We start from the raw sequence: 24,772 nt of genomic DNA, 5'->3' as shown, positions 1-24,772 counted from the left end.
ACAATGAGCCCGAGCTGATGATTGCTGCTGGAAATAATCCCTAGCATATCAATCATGCTACATTTGCTTGCAGCACCCGAAAGGCGCTTCTAAACGCTCTGGCACTACACTACCAATCAAGGCATGCTGTGTTTCTCGGGTTCTCCAATGTCATTTTGTTCAAGTTCTGTTTAGAAACTTTTGGTATCTTCCTCTTCGCAATTCCATTACTTGTTGAAGCTTTACTTTTTTTTTGTTTCTCCCAGTCATCACATCTACTTTTTCAATGATTTCAGAATTGTTCAATTTCATTTCGATTGTAATGCATAATGAGGGAAGGGACAAGAACAAGGAGACTGGTTGTTCCCAATTCAAGCTCAGATGATGAGTCGCGAATGGGACCGAGACTACGCACTAGAGGCCAGGAGAAGGTTGGGCTTGAGTCAAGGATCATAGACAGGGCAATGCAGAATCTCAATGCTAACGAATATCCAGAAGCAGAATGAGATGGCCTCATTGCCGGAGGAAGAAGCCCCTTCAGCAGCCCAAGCTTCTCAAACTCCGCTTGATATGAATAACGCGAATTTCGAAACAGAAGGTTTGTTCTCTTGCATTTATGATTGACTACTCAGGCTGACAAACCGGATAGATGCAATTGGCGATAAACTTCAATCTCAAGCAATTCCTCAGGGGAGAAGGCCTTGGTCAATTGAAAGAATGCGTGCCATAATTTCGTATCATATCGCTGATCTTCGTCAAGATCACGGTTATTTCGTAAGGGTATATTCTTTCCTACTTTTCTCTTCTCCCCCATATTTTATTAAATCTAAGGGTACCTAGGCATGGCTTCGAAATTCAAGGCTTGCTAGTCTGCATCAGTCAGCGTCAAGCGACCGCTCATCAGGGGCCCCCATTCGCAGTCCTTTGAAGGCGGAAAATGTGGTAGACGACACTTCCCCTTTTGCTGATATGAAAGGAAAAGAGGCCGGGTCTACTTCGAAAAGTCCCCAAACTCCAGGCTCGCCTGGCCGGCTCATCCAAGAGGTAGGAATTTAATATTTAGCCGTCATAGATTGTCTTGATTGACTCTTATAGGTTGTGAGGGGCCCGAATGCCAAGAATGACAAGAGGTCCATCTCTGTACCCATTACCTCTTACGCTGCTAATCCTCTGACGGTACCTACTTATACAAGTTATATCACCCTAAGGAGCAACATTCTGACCGAAGATGATGAACAAATGAGATATTGGCCTTACTTTGGCGAGTCAGAGGTTGAAAATGTCGAAAGTCACAAGGCTATTAGCGAGCTCTTCTCGAATAGGATCAAGGATATGCCTATGCTTCATCTCCGTGCCGAACAGGCTGCAAACTTCGGAGACTGCTGCAAAAGATTTCTAGCAGATGTGGGCTGTTCTGTTACAGATGTGTTACATTTCTTGCTCGACAAGGAAAAGCCTATTCCCGATGAGTTGGTACCTCTTGATTGGGAGGCTGTCTGGAACGACCGCGAAGACCATTTGGAGGAGAATTATAATCAAGATGACGAGAAAGAAATGAAAAGATGGCGAGAAGTACAGAGAAAACTGCCCCCCTCCAGTCCCACATCGATTGCCGTGGCTGGACTGGCGTGCAAAGCTTTCCTCGACGCTACGGGATTCAGTATATGGCATATTGCCAAGAAGGAAAATCTGGTGACCGACATCGAGAGTCCGCGCAAAACGGCTTTCAATACACCAATTACCAAGTCCCAAGCTCGTCAAGCACGAGAATCAGACCCATATACATTGGGGACTTATGCCGACTTGGGCTGCTTAGTTTGCTTCGCGTGAGTCCATCCACATGTTTCCAAAACCAGTGCTCAAAATTCTTATATTTTATTGTTGGATGCAGACATGAATGTCCTGGCCATGGCGCATTTGCCGATGATGATGATGATGACGATGATGCGGAAGAAGTGGAAGAAGCTGCGCTCTCCCCAAGAAGCCGGACTCATGCGTTATTTCCCCGCATCGCGAAGATCAGCGAGCTGCTAGAAGGTGGCACTGAGGAATTGTTTGCTTCACACCTCTCCGCAGAGACTCTACACAATGAATCTGGCCTCGACGACAACGGAGAGATCTGGGGAGACCCTCCAATTCCAGTGGAGGAAAATGAAGATGATCTCCTCGCAGATGATGAGCTCTGCTCGCCTTTTTGCTTCTGGAAGGTATGCTTAATCGTTTTCTGACGCGGAATAGGACCTTTTCAGCTAACTGCTCTTTGAAGAAGAGTAACAGATCGTCATCCAACCTTTCTGGTTGGTCTGAATCAGAGCTAGCTTTGCTCGACGCCCTGTTGCCGGCGTATGTCACCAGTAAACGCTGCGCCTGCTTGCTGGCTCATTCGCTTTCAAAGCGCTGCATTGATGTGAGCTTCTGACTCCATTGCTCTGAAAAGTTTGTTGAAGTGTAATCTAGGACTGACTCGTTTCCCAGGTATATTTTAGAGTGCGGTCAAAGATAAATGCGAATGGACTATCGACTGCCGCTAAACTTCTTCAAAGCGACCGTATTCGCAGTCGACTGACAAACAAAAGGGGCTTCGAGCACTGGCTCGAAAACTCAAAAACTTGGAAACACCATGAACGAGGGGCATTCAAGCCATGCAATCATGTGGGTTCCTGTGAAAAGAGGGGCTGCCCGTGCTATGAAGCTGGCATCACTTGTGAGAAAGCATGCATGTGCTCGGACGGATGCACTCGCCGCTTCCGAGGCTGCTCCTGCGCTCGGGGGAACCGCCCATGCTGGAAGAACAAGAGATGCGACTGCTACAAATTGAATCGCGAATGCGATCCAGACCTATGTGGCACTTGTGGCGCAGCAGAAGCATTGGATCCTGTCAATCGCTACGATGAGAGGGCTCGACTCCATTGCTGCAGCAACATGCACATCCAGAAAAACGTTCCTAAGCGCACACTCCTTGGCCATTCTGCAGTTGCTGGCTGGGGTTTGTACATGGGCGAGCCGGCCAAGGCAGGTGATTATCTCGGAGAATACAAGGGCGAAGTAATCTCCAAGGATGAATCCGAGCGTCGAGGATGGGTCTATGATAACAGGAATATTTCCTACCTCTTTGATCTCAACATGAGTAAGTCCTGCAATTTTATCCAGCATAGAAGGCGAACTTTTTTTGCTTTGATACCAAGCTTCAGTAATGTCTGACCATCCCACAGATCAAGTACTCGATTCAACAAGAGCGGGCAACAAATTCCGCTACGTCAATCACCAGGACAAACCAGACGTGAACTGCGAGCCCCGAGTCCTGTTCTGCAACATGGCTCACCGAATCGGAATGTACGCAACCCGAGATATCCAAGTCGGTGAAGAATTGTTGTTCGACTACGGGTGAGTTGTTCTTCTTTCTTTCTTTCTTTCTTTCTTTCTTTCTTTCTTTCTTTCTTTCATTTCTGTCTTAGCCTTCTCTTCAAGCGTTCACTTTCAACCGCAACCTCGCTTCTCTAGCATATGCTTGCATTCTTCCTATCAAGATCACACTAACCAATTCCCACCGCCAACAGCTACTCCGGCGAGGCCGTCAAATTCGTCAAAGTCAAGCTCCGCAAGAACAGTAACAACACAGGCGACTCCAGCCGAGACGCATCCGGTACCAACAAGGGAAGCACATCCCGGATCATACTCACCGTCAAAAAGCCCGGTAAACGCGGGGGTGCGCGCGCCGGGGCCGGGAGGAAACCACGCGCCCTAAAAGCCGCCGCAGCTGCAAAAGCAAAACTTGCAGCTTCCGCGACCGCAACATCCGGAACCGTGGCATCGTCATCGTCACCATCATCTTTGAAGCTAGTATCTCAATATTCTGCAAAACCAAAACAAAAACATGCAATCACACCTTCCTCGACCTCTCCGTCACTATTAGTATCGCCCTCCTCGTCATCATCAGCTGCAGTTGCAGCAACATTAGCCGCCGCGCCCGCAGGAGCATCAGCGGGGACACATAGTAATAAGATTACTACTCTACGCGTACATGGCCCATCATCACGCGACTCGTCGTCCACAATTACGAGCATGAAACGCAAACGCGGATCAGCAGCTATGCCGTCGGGATTGCATGGGCTCATGATGGACGGCAGTGCAGACGCGATTCCCATTATCGAGATTGAAGACGACGACGACGATGATGAAGATGGAGAAGATGAAGAAGAGGATAGCGAGGATGACGAGGATGAAGAGGACGAAGGAGAAGAAGAAGATGGACGAGGAAGAAGAGCAGGAGATGAGGAAGGAGAAGAAGTCGAAGTCGAAATGATCGGCGAAGAAGACGAAGACTATCACAACAGCGCAAACGAGGAGGAGTCTGAAGCGTCGTCTTCTGCCGTGTCTGCTTCTGCACCTATTATGAAATCGTCGAGGTTCAGAAGATCCCAGCGCTGGAAGAAAAGGAGAGTGGGTTGAACGGGATGAAAATCTTGATACATTCACAGCTGTGTCTTGATACCTTTACAGTCGTGTTTCTGTTGGTATCAAAGCGTTCGCATTACAATTATAATCATCCTTTCACCTAACGAAAAGGTGCAGTACAGTCATACCATAGCCACTTCCATTAATAGTTTTCCAAGGTTCAATGCAAGAAGATACTTATTTACCATGTACCATATACACCGTGTGCCGCCTTTATTTGTCCACTGTCATGGTATATATTATAGCAAGATTAAACCGGGACTTTTCTTTCCAAGAGTAAAATAATCACAGCTTTCTTCCCCCCCCCAAAAAAACAACCCCCAAAAAAAGAAAACTCCTTGAATCTACTCAATCTACCCATTAGATGCCCTCAGCTTCAATCCCCATCTTCATTGCCTTTTCTCCTCTTCTTCGCTCTCTGCTGAAGCTTACTCCACGCGTCTTCCATGCGCTTACTCTTCGCTTCCTTTCTGCGTCTTGGCGCAAACGCCTGTGCAGGCGCGCTTGCGCTTGCACTGCCACCTGTACCTACACCTGCGCCTGCGCCTGCGCCCGCACCGACAGATCCCGAAAAGAAATTTGTAATATTGGCCTGCGTGCCCTCGACTTCTCTGCGATTCATGTCTCGGATCACAGGGACGAGGATTTCATCTGTGCGGGCCTGGCTCCATCCGATAGTGGCCATGAGGAACGAGCGGAGGGCATCGAGGTCGGGCATGCCCCATACAAAACTGGAAGGATCGGAATCGATTTCTGGATTCAAGTAGGCGTAGTCGACGCGTTGGTCGGGAAAGGTGGGGGGGAGGAAGAGTTTCGTTGCGTTTCGGCGGAAACGTCTGCGGAAGGGGGACGCGGTGTCCTGGGTGGCGGCGGCGCTGGGGTTCCGAAGTCCTGATTGAACGATAGTCCACCAGTCCTTGAAACCTTCAAGGGAGTCGAACTCGGAAAGGATTTCCAGGGCGGTGACGGGCCCGACGCTGGGCAGACCTTCAGTGTAGTCGCTCCCAAGCAGGTGAGCGAGACGAATGAGACGGTTGCGATCCAGGTCGAGCTCCTTTTCGAGATCAGAGGAGAGGTAGCATTCGACGAATTTGGCTTGGTTGAACATGTTCTTGTACACGCGGGTGCCGCCGAAAAGAAAAATGTCGCTGTCGTCGGTGACGATGCCGTCGACGAGGCCGAGGGAGACGAGCTCGGCGCATTGGGCCTCGGCTTCCATGGGCGCGGTGATGTATGGGAGGCCAAAGAGTTTGAGGAGCTGCTGGCATTCGGTGATCATGATTTGAGTGATTTCGTCGGCGTCACGGCGGTCTTTGCTTTGTTGGCTGCGGAGTTGTTTGAGCTCGCGCTCGTAGTCAGCGGCGTCTTGGAATTGGGATCTGTGGTTGTTGAGACTGGATGCGAATCGTGCGTGTTCTTCTGCTTCTTGAGCAAGTTGTTGCATGAGTTCGTCTTCTTCGGCGTCGTCGGAGTAGACGCCAGCGTCCTCGACGACGTCTTCGCCTGCACCAGCGGCGGGCTGAAGGTATTCGGGAGCATGGTCGTAGGAATGATCAACTTCACGATTGGGCGAAGGTGGAGGGAAATCGTAATCGGCTTGTTCAAGGGGTTGAAGGTCGACTGGTTCTTGTTGCTGGGGAGCGGGTTCCCCTTCTTCTGCAACGTTCTCCCACTGTAAGGATTCCTCGCTCACACTCTTGGGCGAGGAAGGTTCCGCGGGTTGGTGAGCAGGAGGTATTTCAGGGGACTTGTGCACCTCATGTGCTGCGGAGGTCGGCAGCGATGGCTTGGCGTCATTTGAAGCGTCGACTTTGTCTCTCGGCTTCGGACTGGAGCTGGGACTGAGCTCGATGGGACGAGTCATGGTCGCAGCGGGCTTTTCCTCCTCGTCGAGGTCAATCACTTCTCTCTGCTTGGGCTTATTCAGTAGAATCTCGTTCCGCGACCCAAAAATATCATGCTCGCGCGCTGACTCTGCTTCCCGCTTTTCATAGTCTTTAGCAGCTTTCAGATCCTTCGCTACGTCGCCAGCAAACCATGGAGGCAGAGGTTGTGCCTTTTCTTCTTCCTCCGCTGGGCCTTTCTCGAATCCTCCTGCTTCCTCATCGGGCTCTTTTTCAGGTTGCTTCTTTCGAAGCATCGACTTGCCGAATTCAAGCCTTTTAAATGGAAGCGGGCCATCAAACTTTTGGGCAGCGGGTTTGTTCCCAAATGCAGACGTTGCGCGGGTAGGAGGTGCTGTAGTTTTTTGACTCCGGGCTTGGTCGCTGACCGCTTGATTGGAACGACTCTCTGCAAGAGCAGATTGCATATCCAAGTCATCTTGATCGTCTGCGATGGCTTCCAGATGCCGAGGAGCAGCTATCGCGGGAGATTTGGAAGCCGAGGGCACTTCGTTTCCCCCATCAAAATTGAGCAGATCATCATCCTCCATGTCCAAAAGATCGGCGGGGCTCTTGCCTTCAGCAGAGGGTTGTAGTGACAACTGGATGGCCCTTTGAAGCTGTTCTTCCTCATCCGATACTGAACCATCATGAAAAAGATCATGAGTCTCACCCAATTGAGACGGTTCATCTTCTGGAATGAACAATGTATCAAGTTGACCATCCGTTTCTTCCGGCGTAGGTTGCGCTCCAGTCTGACGCTTTCGAGCTGAGTAAAATTCCTCTCTCCTCCTAGCGTTCTCTTGCAAAACAAAGTGATCTTCAGCACTAGGTCTTGCCTGTGAAATGTGTTTCGGCAGACGATTCAAACCTTCAATAGGGACATCTTCAAAGCCGTCTTCATCGTCCGCTTCTTCGTCGGCATTGGTTTTCGGCACCGCCATCTGGTCGTAGACCTCAACATCTATGGGCTTGTCGCTTTTTCCTTCGTCCGCACTGCCGACAACGCCTAATGCCCAGCCACCTTCCGCACCGTCATTCTTCACAAGGACATACTCGCGACCTCTTTCGCCTTCCACCCTTCCGGTAGCGTTGAGTCCTAAATCCGCGTCTGTCCCATTCATGCCATTGAGATTCATTAATCGTTGTGTCAAGTCATTTCTCTCTTTCACTCGTTCGATCTGAAATTTAGAAAATGCCATGCGGTCAGGAAACATGCTATCGAGTTGGTCTTTTGAATAACCCATTCTGAGCCTGCTTCGCAATCTTGCCGCATTGAGAATATTATATCTGTCGCTAGCCGGTAGACTCAAAAAGAAAGGGCTGTTGAAATCGATATTTGAAAAGTCGTAAAGGTTGATATCCTCGCCTCTGTGAAATTGGCGCGCGTATTCTTCTAGCTCCTCTTGAGACATGACCCGTGGGTCTCCTGGTGCTCCCAATTCCGTGAGCGATACGTCCAGGTCTGGAAGATGATACGCATCCTTCTTTTTGAACTGTCGGTTTAATCTGCGCTCTTGAGGTGTCATCTGAAGCTCGTCGACGTACACGAGCTCCTCCGGTAGCTTCTCCTCTTCCTCGTTCGGACGATTGGCACTGCTGAAAAGTATATCCATGAGTACGGATCATTGCTTAATCTGTAGAATGTACGAAGCATACCTTGCGTCTTTTCTTCTCCTGTGTTCCTCCTCCGCGCGCCGTTGCATTTGTACGGCTAGTAGCTTTCCGGCAGTTCGAACGGCATCTTCCCTTCTTCCTTCTCGGCGTTGCTTTCGGCCCAAAATTGTCTGACGTTTAAGAGCTGGAGCACCACCATCGAAGACAAAGATTGGTTTGATGCCAAAAAAGAGGAGTTTGCATATTCTGCGGAAGAAGCCAACGACGTGACTATTGCGCAGGGCATTTCCTTCCTTGTCTCGGACGGCCTTGAGAAATTGATAGATCCAAATAGACGCATCTATTGCTAGCCGCTTCTTATTCAATGTCTCGAGCTTGACTGGACGTGCGCAAGGCTGTAGCACGTTCCATAACCCAGTAACACCCATATCGACGTCATCTGCCTATGATCCTTCGGCACTCTGCTTCTGCTCCCGTCAAGAGGCGCAAAATGCATCCCACAAAGATTTGAAGATTATTTTGCATCTGGAGGCACGAGCCAGTCAATGAGCGCACCCATGAGGATGACTGGGAGTGGCAACAATGTAGTCACAATGATGAAGGTGCGACTTCCTCACTCCGTAGACGCGGCATTGTAGGGCTGACACTTATCAAGATAATCAATATTCACGTGATCGAGATCCCCGAAATTGTTGCCTGGAGGGAATATGGAGATTGCTCGTAAAATTACTATTTGATCAAAGGCTTGGTGTCTGCAGCATTGGACAGACTTTGAGGCATGGTTAGATAACTTGTCCACTTTCTCGTGATTTAACTAAGGTATTTCGTCTCATACGACATACATTCGCTCTGTTTGCCTTTCCTAACGCGTGCGAACTCGAGTTTGTGCCCGAACCCAAAACCCAACTCCTAATTGAACTCCATATTCGCCAAATTTGAAGGAAAATAAAAGTAAATAAATGAGAAACAAGACGACAAAGTCAAAGTCGTGGTTGAACTAAGCAATCCAATCGCTCCCTTCGCCACGCTGTCGAGAACGTGCTAATGTCATTCGCCCAGTCTTTGTTTTCGGAGGAGATAGCAGAAGAAAATTCCATCACGAATTGATCGCTTGCTCCCAGCCATTCGAACGCTCGTGGACAAACCATCCTTAATATTTAATTGAAGATGTGAGGGCGCAAGTCAAAGGATAACAAAGCCTTAGAAGCTTTGAGGCATCACCGCAGCAGGCTAAAAATTAAAAGTCAGTGATACTCTTCATAAATTTCAAAGAAGAATATACGAACCGGACTGTTCAACATGCTGTTGCGTTTGTTACGGCCGCGCTTGATATGACTCTTCAACGCGCTCGAGTCCAAAGGCTTCAAGAGCTCGAAGCTGCAAAGCAACTCGCCCGAAACGGACATGACTGCACCCCAGTTGTCAAACTCGCCACAGTACTAAAACCTCTGTTAGTGTGAAACGAACGGAAAGGGCGATTTGATCCTTACGTTTGGCGCTGAGAATACTGTGACAAGTATTCGGTCACTGAAAAATTCATAGCCGTCTTCAACAACCATGTGTGCTCTGCATACAAGGTCGAAGTCATGTCGTTGGAGAAATTCCATGATAACCTTCTTTCCAAAACAATAGCTCACGCCTCTCTCATTTGCTTCCCAGTCAGACTCCATGTCCGCCGGATCGCTCCATAACAAATCATTCAGCAGGCCATAGTCTGGCACATCGGTTGGTCGGGCAATCTGCCGGATGTCGTCCATGTGTGATAAGCTTGGCGAAAGACCGCCGTGAACACAAAAGATTTTGCCTGCAACGATTGACGCAATTGGTAAAGTGTTGAATGTATCAACAAAAGTCTTCCAGATTTTGATGTTACATCGTCGCTTACATTCATCGTAAAATCCGTACACTCGAGTGACGTTGGCACATTCATGGTTGCCACGGAGCAAGAAAAAGTTCTCTGGAAACTTGAGTTTGTAACAGAGGAGAAGCAGTATGGTCTCGAGGCTCTGCTTGCCACGGTCGACATAATCTCCGAGGAAGAGATAATTAGAATTTGGAGGAAAGCCACACATTTCAAACATGCGGATGAGATCTGTATATTGTCCGTGGACATCTCCCACAATCTTGACAGGAGGAGAGAGTTCGACCAAGGCGGGCTGAGATAAGAATAGCTGTTGTGCGGCAGCACAGACGGCGGTAATCTCTGCGTTTTTGAGGCACACAGCTTTGGTCACCTTTCCGGCGTACCCAGCATCAAGAAGGCGCGTAATCATATCATCCAAATCAATGGATCGAAGGGCGCCAATGCCCATGGTAGGGGATCCGCTCACTGATCCATCTTCAGGGTAGTTTATAATCGGTATCTGTGCCGGCCCAAGGTTCGGAGCACCATCCCTCTTCATCAGGATGGATTCCTTGGGATGTTCAGTGTGGGACGGATGAATTGTGCCTTTGGGAGGGATATCTGATACATGATCAACTTCACCGCTTTGCTGTGCTTTATCGACAGATTCGTGACCGTGCCCGAGGGACGATGACTGGGTAGGTGACGGTGGCGGTTGGGGCACATCCATGCCAATGCTGCTAGCTCTTGTAGCAGCCGGACTTTCTGGCGTCGGAGATTGGATTGCCGGGCTGGAGAACGCACGGCCTGATCGGGATGCGGCGGACTTGTTACTGCCCGTCGATTTCACAGATGCTGCATCTGACTTCTCTCCATTGCCCGAGTTCTGTGTTCCGGCAAGACCGGCTGCCGAGCCTCTGGGGCTATCCGACTTTCCACTACCTGGGATCTTAGATCGAATTGAGCCGCGAAAGGACCGAAGGGATTCCTTTGTATCGGATCGGCTGAACGAAGGATAAGACTCCAGCCCTTCACCACCGGACTGCGCGGCATTGACCGAAGGTCGCGAGCTGTCGCTCTTTTTCGACGGGGTCTGGCCCATTGCGGAAGATGGCCCTCAATGGGTTAGCAGGATATTTCAGCTACTGAAGTAATGGTTCTTCGTGATCACTGGCGCCGATGAGTAGTAGGAACGGCGTGTGCAAGTGGTGACAACGATGCTTATTGGCGAACGTTCGGCAGAGAGCCTTTCACTTGGGAGAGTTCCCTTTCTCGGATATCGATTTAGATACTTTAAATATGTAAAGCGTCAAGAAAAATCAGTCCCTGTAGGGATTAAAGCCTTCGTTTTGATGTTCAATGAATAGGTGTTGGCTTATGACAGCCCAGGAAAGAGCTCGAATCGACTCCAGAGCTATACGATTCGATTGCGTCGTTGTGATCCAGTATCAAAAGCCGTAGCTCGATTTCTGTGTGGGAACAATCCACCAGAATTAAAGTATATACTTATCAGCCTGGTGCTGCGGGCAGATGAGCTCGAGGAAGAGAGCGGAAGCGTGGAGGCAAAAAGCCGCTCCGTCCGCGATGCGAATATGCGCTCGACCTATGCCACAGAGCCAGAACACGTCAATATGATATCCTCGATCGGTACGATCGCTCTGCTTGCATCAAACAGAGATGGGTGCTTGTGCAAAGCTGGCTGGGAGGGAAAGTGCAGGGAAGTCACGACAGGCTCTATACCGGAACGACAAGATGCCCACTGACGGGATCATAGAATTTGGTTGAAGAAGAAGATTGGTCTTGTCTCGCCTGCCGATGAGAAAATAGAAAAGTAGAAATGCAGCTCGAGAGAAATGGTGGAAGAGATTAGGGGTGGGAAAGAATGATCAGAAGTTGTGAGGTTGGTCGTGGTGGATTGTAGTAGATGATGGTCTATTACTACTCCGTACGGTAGTTACTGTAGTTGGTCTGGACCCAAAAGCTACGGGGGGGAAGGAAGCTGCTTTGGTCGGGGTTGGTCGGACCTTTGAGCGGTAGCGGTGACGGTGACGCCGCCAATGGCCAAAGGGGAGCAACGGAGGCGACTAAAAGCTTCCCTCTTTCAAACGACCCTTTTCTTAAGCTACCAGAAACCGCCAGTGACTTCGGTTTGCTCACTCCGATATCCCCGATATTGCGAGGATGGGTTGATGGGATTACTTAAGATTTTAGCTGCAACAATGCATGACTCTATTTCACCTCGACATGGTACAAGACAGGGGAAGACGTCTATCTGATAGGCAGCCGCGAGTCATTTTTAGAAAGGCCATGGGACGACGTCCGTTGTCTCTTTGCTATCCCCCGGGCTGTTTCTACCGCACTAAACCGGGAAGGCTTGATTTGATGGCTCTCGGAACCTTTTTTGCCCGTCGTTCTCTTCTCCCGAGAAGCTTATCATGATCATATTTACAAGACATTTCTAATCACTTTGGAAGCAGTCAATTAAAGCCACGTTGTCGATCCTGTGATCATGGCTCTGACGCAGCTGCAGTTCTGCCAAGGAATGCCGAGATGGTGAATGGAATTACTTCATTGCAGTTGACCAATATACAACGGAGCCGAAAAGAACAGACAAACAGCTCCTGCATCAACAATGACTCCCCCACGGATGAGATAGGACTGGGCTCAAATGAATGCATGGTGACTGCTTTCCATGCGAGTTCGCTCAATGCGGGCTAGTGCCTCCGTCCAGTCCGTTTTGTGCTTCCGTCGAGGAGAATGACCATGACCGGCCTTCCTTCTCCAAAGAATATCACGAACAGTGAGCTACGAAGGCAATGGTCTCCTTTTTGAAAGGCACTGCCAAAAATGCTCAAGTATCATCTTTTCAATTTGGCAAATCCTGCAAGGACGATGGCGGTACTGCAGATATATATTGCCAGTCCTCAAATATGGCTAACGATCATGATCCCAACCGTTTTACCGCACTTGTTCAAGTTCGGAGGTCTGTCAAGCTGGCCTCAATTCCCAGTGGGTTTATATAAGTCCAAAACGGCATCAGTCGTTTCGTGCAAGCCAGCAATTTTATTTACTGCCGATCTGGCAAGAGTATAATCAAATTGTCTTCGGTATATACAATGTCTTCGGCGAGAAGGGGAAGAGCAGAAGTAGCCCCACGCCCAAGTAAGCACCTGGACAGTTTCTTCAGGAAGATAATGTTAAACAATCTTACTAGTCAAAAAAGCTCTGCACTGCTACAAACCTATTCGTCTTCCTCGAATAGCCTACCGTGCCTATAACGTCCTTAGCAATGGCATGAATGGCCCCACTGGATTCACGGCTGGAAAATATGTAGATATTCCTGTGCGGACTCCCAGCAAGTCAGATAAGCGCACTGCAGAGTTTGAAAAGGCTGTCATCAACCATCTGCGGAAGGACTCGACAGAGCCGAGTCCATTCATCTCGGCGACGCACGATTTCTTGCGTGTTATTCACATCGCAGAAGAGAAGAGGAAAGCAGGCTTCCCGGTTTCCATCGCTGTCATCGATCTCTGGGAAGTTGCCCGGCCATGGGAAAGGGCAGCACGAAGCGGACGACATGTGCACTACGTCAAATCATTGTTTGACTTTTTGGCCTTGGAGCAATGGCAAAAGCATCTCTACTATGGCCAATCCGAATATCTGATATGGGGTCAAGTAAGAGCCAGCGCAATCATTGCTACCTTTTCAATGGACCAACTGTTCCGGAAATTTGCTACCTCGACACTGTCGCTATCGTTCATGCATTTAGATATCCTTACAAAGTGCAAACGCATTAGGGAGTTTCGGGTGACGTGTGTAAGAACCGCATCCACCAAAGATCACGGGCTGGCTATTGGCTATCTGATCAATTGCATTGGCGTCGCCGATGATCTAGTTACCATTTTTGTATCGGAAATCTTAAGATCTTTCCAATTTAGAATCGCTGAAGCGGATAAATCATTTTTGGCTGCTATTGCTCAGGGTGTCGTCGTTCCGGGTGGAGATGATGCTAGTGTCGTCAAACGTCGATTCAAATTCATTTTGAAGGGATTGCTGCAACGTTGCAGATTGGCCGATAATATAGAAGAGCTCTTCAGCGAGCGAGAGCTGGAGCAGTGTATAACGGAGGAAGTGGTAAACGGATGGGTCGTATAAACACTTAGATAAAAGTATAATTCGGACCAGACATTGTCATAAAATGGATCAAATTCGATCTTCCTTGCATCGTTTGCGCCGTTCACTGGCGGAAAGGAGAGACGTCATTTCCATATGTAAATTCACGAAACTCTAGCATTTTCGTCAACGTCACAAGAACCAACGCCGTCGGCACTGGTCATATTGTATTGTATTCAGCAAGTGTATTTTAAGAACGGTCCATTCTCGACTATCGCTAACATGAGTTGATTCAGACACAATGATCGAACCAAATTCCTCCTGCTGTCGAGATAAACCGCGCCAATTCCATCGTCACACGATTGATGAATTGTTGTACCATGAAAAACCAGCGCCCTCAAACTTGGAATCTCCCGATTTTAAGGCATTTAGAACTTGTTGAACGACTTCACGGCCTTGCCGGTGCGGGGAAGGACGCGAAGGACGTTGAAGCGGACCTATTGTATTTTCCGTCAGACTCGTAATTGCTTTTCGTCAAACCAATTATCACATACCGTCTTGCTCAGGGGCCGGCACTGGCCGACGGTGACCTGGTCACCCTCCTCAACACGGAAAGCGGGAGAAACGTGGGCAGCCAAGTTCTTGTGTCTCTTCTCGTAACGGGCGTACTTGGGGATGTAGTGCAGGTACTCGCGACGGATGATGAGAGTACGGTGCATCTTGGTAGAGACGACGGTGCCGGTCAGGATACGGCCACGGATCGAGACGAGACCAACGAAGGGGCACTTCTTGTCTATTTCAAGTCGTTAACATTTGATTTCCAAATAGCCTCGAACAGGCCGGGTTCGCGTGTTATCTCGATGTCGTTCGCTCGACAAAACGTTCGCATCTTTCCCGCACGAGAAGCCCTGCGCTGATCGCGCAAAATCCGGGTATTCCCTTACCAATGTAGGTACCCTCAATGGCGGTCTTGGGCGTCCGGAAGCCCAAACCGACATCCTTGTACCATCTTCTGCCGCCCTTTCCAACTCTCTTGCTCTTGGCAGACTTCGACTTGTGGTTGACGAAGATGTGAGGCTGCTTCTGGAACGCACGCTCCGACTGAACAGTCAATTCGGTGGCCATTTTGACGGTCGGGGTCGGGTTGAGGATCGGCCGGCCGGGTCGTGAGGGTTCGCTGTCGAAATTGTTGTCGCTCGCGATTTTGGGAAATCACCCAACTACTCGAGACGATTATTGTGCGCGGTTTAAGCCCTACTAAATCATGTGACCCTTACTGCTAAGCGACCCTTGTCGCCTCATTTAGCTTCCGTTTGCGGAAGAGTACAGGTACTTGTTTTCCCCGACTTTGGCGGGAAGGAAACGCTGATGCTCTTTGCTTTCGCTTAAGTATCGATACTTTCTTTCAGTCTAGGATGTTCATCATTTCACGCTAACCAATCTTGGGGAAAGCAAAGCTCACAGCTTCTTACCCGGCGTCTCGGTCCCCTGGAACGAATGAACTAACCCGTAGAAGCGACAAAGTAAACAAAACAACGACGCGATGACCTAGGCATCACGCCGACACACCCACATAGAACACGTTCCCCTCCGCCAATACTACTGATTGAGTGAAGAATGCCAGCTGCAAAATCCTACCTCATTTAAAGGATATTAGCAGCCTTCGATACCAATAGATCACCACCATGCCGTCCCCGTCTGGTCGAGGTGATATTGCGCCGCGGCCACGGCCACGCTCTCGACGATCCATCGCACATATGCCAACGGGAGCCACATTTGGGGACGCAGACAAGGAAAATGCGACTACAGATCTTGGATCAATCAAAAACACAAAGAATGCGCAACATGCTGCTAAAGCTCTACGGAAATCACGAAGCAAAAGCATTGGACCCGGTGGTCTTGACGCTTTAACTGATGATGACATTAAACTAGCGGAGGTGGGCATTCACAAAAGCTGGACGTTTCGGTCCGAATTTTACTACTGTCAATTTACTGACTGTCACAGTCAAATGTGTCATATCCCAAGTCGATACTTAAACCAACAATACCCCTTTCCCCACTGAGGCAGATCCCCTCACGGACACCAACTTACCCCGCCTTGGACGACGACGGAAATATAATCATGCGCTCGCAGCACCCTCTTCTGAACGGAAAGAGCTCTCTTTTCGACATTCCAAAGCCTTCAAGCAATTCTATGAATCCTGGAGTTGATGAAGGAAAGCCGAAAGGAGAAGAGCATACGGCTGCACAGCGGGAACGGGAAGAAAAAGAGGAAAGAGAACGTCAAAGGAGAGAAATCCAAGAGAGGAGGGATGCGAGGCGAAAATCTCTAGGTAATCCCCCAATGATTCAGATCTTAAGGGTTTTGAGTCACTTACACGATATCTAGCCAATCGGCGTGTCTCTTTTGCGCCTGAGGCGACTCTTCACACATGGGACGTCATTGAATATGCACACGACTCTACCACGTCATCAGCTTCTAGTAACTCGACGCGACGTGCATCTTCAGCGTCAAGTACATTTGACCAGCTCACTTCAACGTCCATGAATGCTACTCCGGACTCCCCATCAACGCCTCCTAAACGGACCCGGAGCAGCGCCCGTATGCAGTCACCCCGACAGCGCCAAAGCCCTCAGAAGAAGCGTCGGCGCAGGAGTTCGACAATTCCTCCAATGAACTTCAACAACCCAGATGAATTTGACGATATCTCCTCAAGTCCGTCAAGTGGTGGCTCTGAAGTCAACGAAGAGCTTCCTGCTAATACCAGTCAAACCCATTCTCCCGTCAGCGAGCATTCAGTGTCTGAGGAAGGTTCGGATGATGATCAAGGAACTGCATCAATGGTCTTGGACACTGTTTATCTCAGCGGTGGTCCTCATAATCCGTCTCAGAAACCAGAAACGGGTTATATGACGCAGGATGCCGATGATGGTGAGGTCGACGATGATGGTGAGGTGACTATGGAAATTGTGGGCGATGAAATTACGAGCGCCTTCCAGCCGTGGATGCATAAGCCTTCGGAACATGTTCTAGACAAAGGAAGCTTCGATGGAAAGGATCTTCTCTATCCTGAGTTGAAGCAAAGCACACCTCCCGATGAAAATGAGGGTGAAGATCTAGAGCTTGGCTCTGAGGGAGACGCTGATATGACCATGGACCTAACTCGTGGAGTTGGCCGAATTGTTCCGCCTGTCTCTCCAGAAGAGAAACATGACTATCAAGGGGATCAGCAAAAGTCCGATATGGCAATGTCTCATTCGAACAGCGCGTGGGAGTCTCTTGATCGTGGCTCTTCTCCGGAAGAGATGGCCATGGAATTGACTATGCCTCTTGGCAAGATAAACGGTCCTGCCAATCAAGTCAATAGCATTCTCGATGATGAAGAGGGAGATGAGAACGAGGAGATGACCATGGAATTCACCTCTGCCATTGGTGGTTTACTTGGTGCCAGCTCTCGCAAAGAAGGCACGCCTGAACCCACGACACCTCAGCAGAAGATTGTGACACCTTTGTCTTTCTCAAATGAAAAAGTTATTGAAGAAAGTGCTCAAGCAGCTGAGGCCACAGTTGAGGAACAAAGCGGTTCCAATGAGATGGAAGTCGATATGGAAATGGACATGACGCAGGCGATGGGTGGAATTCTGCCAAAACCGACGGAAAGTGCGAAACCAGCACAGCCATCAAAGAAACTGACAAAGGAGCCTTCGCCGGCCAAGTTCATGGAGAATCAGATGGATGAACCTGCTAAAGATTTTGTGGCTCAGAAGGAGGCTCAAAAGGAGCCGACTCTCAATATTAGGGAAATGATTCAAAGCCTAACGCCAAAACGGAAGATTCGAGGTCGCAAGAGTCTTCATACCGGTGGTGCGAAGGGCTTGCTCGGGAAGCGGCCTCTTGAGTTGGACGAGGAATCTGACGACGGATCTCCGTCAAAACTTCGAGAAAAGAGGAATGGTTTATATATCCCTAGCGGCCTCGCAAAAAGCCCTTCCGTGGGCGGAGAAACGCCTAAGAGGAACGACCTATCAGTTCCTGTGCTTCCTCCAAAAAGCCCGTCTGCTCTCCGCGAAACCCCAAAAAAGAGTTTGACATCGAAGACTCAGGAAGCCGCACCAAATGAAGTCGAAAAAGAGAACGTTTCCTTCTCTCCAGTGAGGGAACCCTCCCCGATCAAACCAAAGGTGGCGACACCACGCAAAGCAGGCCCTCGCACGCGGAGCACGCATGCTAGTAGATCAGAACCTCTGAAGTCACCCGCCAAACCAACAGGTCGCATAAGGCGGAAGGACAATATTCAACTCCAAGAATTTTTGAATCTCACCAGTATTCGTTTCATGGAGCTCACGACAACTAAGAGACGGGATACTACCTTCGCACGTAATATCACGACAGGAAAGAACAATGGTTCCAGTGCCAATGGACCTGCGTCTCAGAGCTTTGACGACCATGTCGCTGCCGGGACTTGTACCGTCCCGATGTTACAGGTCTATCAGAAGGTGAAGTTCGATTGTAGTCTTGATTTGATGCGTTAGCTAACTCAATACCCAGTCTTGCAACGAACTAAAGAACAAGCTCTCAGATGGCCGCAATACCATTCAGTACATCGAAGCAAGGAGCTCCGAGGATAATCCTCCACTATTTGAGGAATACACTTCTGCTCCACCTGACATCAAATCGATCATGGATAATCAGCTCAAGAACATGAAAACATATGCCAGGCTGCAAAGCAAAAGAACATGGTACGAATGGCGGATGAACCTTCTGAAACCGGCTAAGAGCGATCTCGAATCTACCCTGGAGGGTTTGGCAACAGACGAGAAAGCAATTGCTTCCCAAGAGAAGCTTTTGCAACCAGTTTTGCCGACTCTTTTTGAGAAACGCACAGCACTAGAGAAGACAGAGCAGGAGCTGCGTACGCGAGCAGAGGAACTGGCCAAGTGTGACCTTCAAGAGCTGAGAAATGTTAGAGACAGATTGGTAGACGCGCAATCAGACCTCGAAGAACAAACCCGTCTTCTTGAGGAACTTCAATCACAAATGAGAGAGGTTGAAGACACTCAGGCAGATCTCCTTGACAGGAAAGCAAAAGTACTGGAGGATACCGCTCAGGCCGAGAAGACCAGAGAGGAATGCCGCGGATATGAGTCTAGCGAAATCATTTCTCTTGAAGGTATGCTACCGGACCATTTGAGTTCATTCATGTCGCGCTTTGCTAACTCACAATCTCTTCAGCCGAAGTCCAAGCGCTGGAGCAACAACATGGCTGGTCTATCAAATCAGCATCTGCCACCGATCTCGTGATAGCCTACACTAACGGGCTTAACCTCACCTTATCCTCACCCAACAACTCAAAAATAGGTCTTGATTTATCAAAAGCCAGTATGGGCTTCTCTTACTCCGCCGATGCCCTCGAACCTATTCTCCAATCTGCTCAGTCCCAAGCAACTCTAAATTTCTTCCTCAGGGCCGCCAAATCCCAGTTCGCTCATGCTCTTACCTCTCCAGAGGGGGAGAGGAACGGATCATCAACTATCAATCTCGCCAAACTTCTCTCAGACCTGCGCCAATTCTGGGACACGGCATGCGACGTGACGCGGAGAATCCATTCTCTCGCCCTCTCCTTTGTTACCGATGTCCAACTTCTCTCCTCTTCTTCCTCCCATTCCTCCTCTTCTTCTAACAATTCCTCGAACTCAACTCCAGACGTATTAGAAGTCAGATCCATGGTCCTCTTGCCAGCCTTGAGATCAAAAGTCTTAGTTCGCTTCGTGATTGCCGTCTCAGGGATCAAAGTCTCAGTAGACCCGTCTGCCAGTATCATCTACGGTAACGGCGTCAAACCACATCCCGATAGGCTTACTGCGTATTTGAACCGCAAAATCGGCGGCATCGTGGGCGATTGGAAAGAAAAGAATGCCGGGAAAAAGTCCCTCGGTGGCGTTTCTGCATCTGCGTCTACATTTCTCCAGCGCAAAGATAAGGATCTTTGGAGAAGGACTGTCCAGGAGTTTCAAAGCCTATTGATCATGGGCAAGGCGATTGCTTGATTTCCGGTTTTTTGTTTTGTTTTTTGTTTTTCCCCTTCCTTTTGAGGATTTAATTAGTACAGCACCGTTCAATTATCCTTTTTTTTTCCCATCCCTTGTTTCCCCTCACTTTCTCGTTTTATTCCTCTCTCAGTTCTGCGCAACTTTCGGGCCAGGGTCTAGGATAGCAATAGGTTACGAATTTTTTCTTCCTTCTTCTGTCGTTGGAAATTTTTTTAAAGGGGAGCGTCAGGAATTTATTTTAGGGTTTTATTTTAGGTTACTCGGCGAAATAGCAAGTGGAAGTAATTAGAAGATTATCTACGGCTAATGATTGAATTTAAAAACATTTCTCGTGCAAAAGATTGTCGTGAAACCATACAACGTCTCCAACGAGCTATTTCCAAAAAAAGAATTGAAATCTTCACACATTAAAAATATCACATGTCACATGTCACATTTTAAAAAAAAAAAAAAAAAATAATAGAACTGTTCGCAGTTAAGAAAGTACTCTGTATCAAATGAAATAAAAAGCTCTCAATAAATAAATTGAGTTGGGTATATTGATAAATCCCTATCCTTTCTGGTCCCGAAATTATGGACAGGATGAGAAATGTTATGTGAAAAAGCTAGCTACCTAAGGTATCGCATAACTGCCTAGACAAATGCAAGGCTAAGACTAGCTTTGTCTGTCCATCAGAGTGATTGTGTGTGGACTGCCCATCGTAATTTGATCGATGGAGAAAATAAGTAAAAAGAAACAGGGGATGGGCCCATTATATCAAATGGCGAAAAGGGAAGCTGGATTTAGAGACGAGATAGTGACAGACAAATAAAAGAGATAAGAAATGGCGGAAACTCATCAGATCGTGGGATCGTAAAAGGAACCTAATCAGATGAACAACCAGAGATGAGGAAGAAAGCTGAAATGACCAATTATTAGGAAAGCCCTTTTTCGGAACCTAGATAGGAAAGCGATCCGTTTGTTTGTGTCGAATTATTTTTCATAATTTCAATCCATCCATCAATTCGTTCCATCGTCAAGTATTCGTCATAAAGTAAAAGGATATCGGAAGAGGAGGGCAGATTGGAACGTGAGAAAAGAATCCATCTGCCGAGAATTGGAATAAGTACCCGGCTTCGACGCTTCCGTGAATATGCGAGTCCAGTTTGAAGTCGGGAAGAGGGGAAAAAAATGATTTGTCTAGCTGATTAAGACTTAAGAGTGGAGAAAGTATTGAGGCTGAGCCACGATAGATTTGATCGGTGATTCAGTCGAATGCCAAGCGGAGGCAATGTATTGCTTTCGCCTGCACGATGTGTCGTGTCTCGGGAAATTAAATAGATGAGTTGGTTGAAACGAAAAGTTATGTGTAAATGCCGGGTCCAAAGGACGCTACCAGAGAGGTTTCTGTACATTTCCTCTGGCTGGGCCGCAGGGCAAAAATTGAGACTCCGCTTTCATCGAAATGAAGCACGACAGGGTTGGAGAACCGATTGAAATATAAAGTTCTGGGCCCCATTTTCGTCGGTCGTGTTGAAAAAAATAAAAATGTGAGAAGAATCGAGCTCTAATACGTTTCGAAAATCGCAGATGAATAAATAGAATGCTCGTCGGCGAAAGAATATGCTCCCAGGTGTGATTCCAGGTATGGATTTCCGGTCCGCGCCAACGCCTAATAAGAGGACTGCAGTGCCCGGTCTGTGGCCAGCACTGTGACGACACTCCTGATAACGCCACTGGTGCCAAAAAGATGATGATTAAAGAAATAAAAAACAAATCCCCGTTCGATTAATTGTGGAGAAGGTTATACTGAGCTGAGCCGAACCAAAGCTTCAATGGCTTCACGCTCTTGCTTGTCGGAGTCGAACATATCCACATCTTGTTGTTCGGTTAAAGGATGCTGAGCCAGCCGATTGATGGGAAAATCGCTGTTTGAACGCATGCCGCCCCCTTGAGCAGCTCGAACAAATGGGCCATTGTTTTTTCCAGCCATGGCAATTCCGGGTCCGGCATATGAATGCATGCGGGGCATGAGACAGTTGCGCGCACTAGACATGATACTCCCGGTTCCAGATAATGGAGTCGAGCCTTGGCGAAGGGCAGCGGCGCCGATCTTTGCCCAGTCCTCGTCATCAGTGGCATCATCCCCAAGATCATCATCCATCAAGGGCCCATCGTCTTCCGGCGCTTCAGAGGACGAGCACGAGCATGAATCATCGCCACCATCAAGCGACATCTTCTCAGCCTCGTTTTCGAGCATGGTCATGTCCTCCTGAAACTCGCTATCAGCATCTTCATCGTGCGAAAATGCAGCAGAATAGGCCGTCCAGCTCCGTTGGCTACTCCCATACGCGTCTTTGCGATTGTTGACAAGGTTGTGGTTTGCATCATAGCGGGGCCCGGGGATCTGCAGGCCACCGCTTGAAGTGGGGCTGTACGACGAGGTAATGCTTGCGGGGGGAGAGATATTTCCCTTTTCCCGTGAGGAAATTCTGCCGTGCGACTGCCCATTCCGACGCTTTGCATCCCATCTTCCCCAGCCGACTTTCTCGAATTCAACGTCACCGTTGATGCCTGCCCCTTCCCCGTTACTGCCACGACCTTCAAGCGCGCTCACAACCAGTCTTCGTGCCTTTGCAGGCGGGATCCTCGAGAATCCCGGTACGGAAGTAGTCAGGTACCCCATAATGTGGCGAATGGCCAAGGGTCCGTGGGACAGCAGGATTTCTGGCAAGTGATGCTTCGCAAGGAGGATTGGGGTGATGGTACCCGCGGTATCAAGTCCAGCGAGAGAGTCAGAGCGATCAACCCCATGAAAGCCATGAGCGGATTGAGAATGACTCTTTGCATGATCAATGGCGTCCTGAAGATCGATGTCCGACTCATCTTGACTGGCATTGCCGGTATGCTTCCTCAGTTTCAAGCCCTGCGGCGGCAGGGAAGGGGAGATGGAGTTGGGCGGAGTGAGGAGCATCGAAGGTCCGCCAGTGGGAGCCGTGGCAAAATCGAGGCCTTCATGCTGGCGGTTGGAGCCATGGCGATGGATATCAATAGACTTGGCGTCGCCGGAAAGAGCCATCGCGATGCTGGAGACTGGCTTGATGGAACCCATTTTCTCAAAGGTGGATAATATGATCAAAGGCTCTCAAAACGCTGTCAAGTTTGTTAGTGACTCATATTCGTATAATCGCGCTTCACGAGCGCGTTTGACAAACCTCCTCAAAAACAGGGTAGGCGAACCTATTGATAAGACCAATAACCACAAGGCTACGCGTCACAAAGACTTGCAGGAAAGGGCGTAGAAAAGGACCCTTAACAAGCAAAAGGGCGACTTCCCGGCAAAATCGCGGGGAAGGAGGAATGACGAGTGCGAGGCAGCGCAAGGTGAAATCGTGGGTGGGATAAAGAAACCCAACTGACTGATAAGCACGCCGCTAAGTAGTGGAAGCCTTGATAAGTATCGTTCTGCTGAGTTTCGATTTGATCCTAGAGAAGAGTGAATGAAGAAAGATGAGGCAGCGTTATGAGAGGTATATGAGTAGCCTCAGGTGAACAGAGTGCGGCCCTGATCGATTTCGGGATTGTGGGTGTGCAGGCTGAGTGCCTGATGATTGGTTGCGTGGGGTTTTGGTAATCCCTCCTCCTGTTTCTTGTCTCTCTAACACACGCATGGGTTCACTCTCTCCCAAGCCTGGTTTAAGGTGGGGAAGAGAGAAGGCACCCACCGCACCCGCTCAGAGGCGAGCACGCACCCGGAAGCTGATAGACCCAAATGGGAGACCCAGTTCCATTCCCGAGGCAGGTACAAGCATGGCTGTATCTGTACCGTACCCTCAGAAACCCTCTTTCCCTCTCAACCTAGTGCCGGGGGCAACCCGATAGGGCCATTTTCAATGATAACTCATCCACGAATGGAAAGGGGAGATTCCGAATTCCATCAACGAGATTAGAAGTGGCCCCAAGGATCAGCTATCAAGCACTCAGCATATTCCCCTCACGCATTCCCAACAGGTCCTTTTTCGCAGAGCGACATCGGAGAATCTGTAGGAGATCTACTCTCTGATCAGACCGAGCACCAATGCCAGAGTGAATATTAAAACGTGGGGTCTGAATCGCTTTCATGATCGCCCTTTGTGTGCTCCACGTCAAGTCAATTTTAGAAGCGCAATTTGAATGGCGGGAACATTTCCACCAAGCAAAGTAGAGATTGGACTTCACGTGTGGTTTTGTGTACTTTGTGCGGATCGGCTCGCTTCGGAAAGTCCGGGGGCCAAGATGTGCTGTGCTGTCAATGAAGCTGAACCCGCAGTGACGTTTTGATTATCTAATCCATCGCTGCTGAATAACCAGAGCCTGCGGCTACACGCGGATTCTCGATGAATGTTCAAAGACAGCGGTAGATGGTGCAGTCAGCAGACCTCATAGTTCCAATAACTTTTCGTCAGCTGCCAAACCTTGGCTGAGACAAGTTCTGCCAGCTTTTTTCACTTTATGGTGGTATCCGCAACTTCTGATCTTTCGACTACTCGATTTAGTTCAGATCAGGTACGCTTTGGGTATCCAGTAGTCTGCCAACTAACATTCGTTGTGCCTTTTTTCCCAAGTTGCATGACGGGATAGATTGGACGAGCATGTCAGTATTAATGAGCCTTGTCCTTTCTTTCCCTAAAGTTCATACTATTGCATATAATGTTAGGGCCAACCTCATGCGTTTCATTGATTGAACACATATTTTCGACAAGCCTACAGCTGAATTAGAGCCTTGGTGCTTTTTATTCCAATACCATTCATGAAATTGTGAAGCTCAACTTACCGCTTTCAGCACATGCATCTGTTGTGATGTCCTCACAA

General features: G+C 48.8%; 7 protein-coding genes across 7 annotated transcripts; 3 read left to right on the top strand and 4 right to left on the bottom strand.

Annotated features, from left to right (window-relative positions):
• Positions 1–1,208: 1,208 nt before the first annotated feature.
• L228DRAFT_91193 (hypothetical protein) lies at positions 1,209–4,619 on the top strand. Its single transcript, XM_018336960.1, has 5 exons — positions 1,209–2,186; positions 2,246–2,386; positions 2,455–3,106; positions 3,192–3,363; positions 3,537–4,619. The coding sequence occupies exons 1-5, from the start codon at positions 1,542–1,544 to the stop codon at positions 4,426–4,428; spliced, it is 2,502 nt and encodes an 833-aa protein (XP_018189732.1). The 5' UTR covers positions 1,209–1,541; the 3' UTR covers positions 4,429–4,619.
• Positions 4,557–8,521, bottom strand: L228DRAFT_245069 (PIN domain-like protein). Its single transcript, XM_018332075.1, has 2 exons — positions 7,977–8,521; positions 4,557–7,916 (listed from the first exon to the last, which is right to left on the bottom strand). Exons 1-2 carry the CDS (start codon positions 8,360–8,362, stop codon positions 4,811–4,813), a joined length of 3,492 nt encoding a protein of 1,163 aa, XP_018189731.1. The 5' UTR covers positions 8,363–8,521; the 3' UTR covers positions 4,557–4,810.
• Positions 8,477–10,246, bottom strand: L228DRAFT_252609 (Metallo-dependent phosphatase; the record flags this gene model as incomplete). The annotated part of the gene is made up of 3 exons (XM_018333701.1): positions 8,477–8,501; positions 9,279–9,373; positions 9,425–10,246. 3 exons carry the CDS (start codon positions 10,244–10,246, stop codon positions 8,477–8,479), a joined length of 942 nt encoding a protein of 313 aa, XP_018189730.1.
• Positions 10,247–12,893: 2,647 nt separating this feature from the next.
• L228DRAFT_266532 (hypothetical protein) lies at positions 12,894–13,932 on the top strand (the record flags this gene model as incomplete). Its single annotated transcript, XM_018334873.1, has 2 exons — positions 12,894–12,939; positions 12,992–13,932. 2 exons carry the CDS (start codon positions 12,894–12,896, stop codon positions 13,930–13,932), a joined length of 987 nt encoding a protein of 328 aa, XP_018189729.1.
• Positions 13,888–15,025, bottom strand: L228DRAFT_245065 (40S ribosomal protein S11). Its single transcript, XM_018332074.1, has 3 exons — positions 14,835–15,025; positions 14,445–14,683; positions 13,888–14,387 (listed from the first exon to the last, which is right to left on the bottom strand). Exons 1-3 carry the CDS (start codon positions 15,013–15,015, stop codon positions 14,319–14,321), a joined length of 489 nt encoding a protein of 162 aa, XP_018189728.1. The 5' UTR covers positions 15,016–15,025; the 3' UTR covers positions 13,888–14,318.
• Positions 15,026–15,471: 446 nt separating this feature from the next.
• On the top strand, positions 15,472–20,207 carry L228DRAFT_281274 (Spc7-domain-containing protein). The gene is made up of 5 exons (XM_018335877.1): positions 15,472–15,827; positions 15,896–16,223; positions 16,280–18,387; positions 18,440–19,061; positions 19,124–20,207. The coding sequence occupies exons 1-5, from the start codon at positions 15,576–15,578 to the stop codon at positions 19,936–19,938; spliced, it is 4,125 nt and encodes a 1,374-aa protein (XP_018189727.1). The 5' UTR covers positions 15,472–15,575; the 3' UTR covers positions 19,939–20,207.
• A 1,518-nt stretch (positions 20,208–21,725) lies between these two features.
• On the bottom strand, positions 21,726–23,033 carry L228DRAFT_237127 (hypothetical protein; the record flags this gene model as incomplete). The annotated part of the gene is made up of 1 exon (XM_018330898.1): positions 21,726–23,033. The coding sequence occupies one exon, from the start codon at positions 23,031–23,033 to the stop codon at positions 21,726–21,728; it is 1,308 nt and encodes a 435-aa protein (XP_018189726.1).
• Positions 23,034–24,772: the final 1,739 nt, after the last annotated feature.

This window comes from Xylona heveae (genome assembly GCF_001619985.1).
Source record: "Xylona heveae TC161 unplaced genomic scaffold L228scaffold_3, whole genome shotgun sequence".
Taxonomy (NCBI): Eukaryota; Fungi; Ascomycota; class Xylonomycetes; order Xylonales; family Xylonaceae; genus Xylona; species Xylona heveae.
Note: the sequence above shows the minus strand (reverse complement) of the source record. Positions and strands in the feature narration are given on the sequence as shown.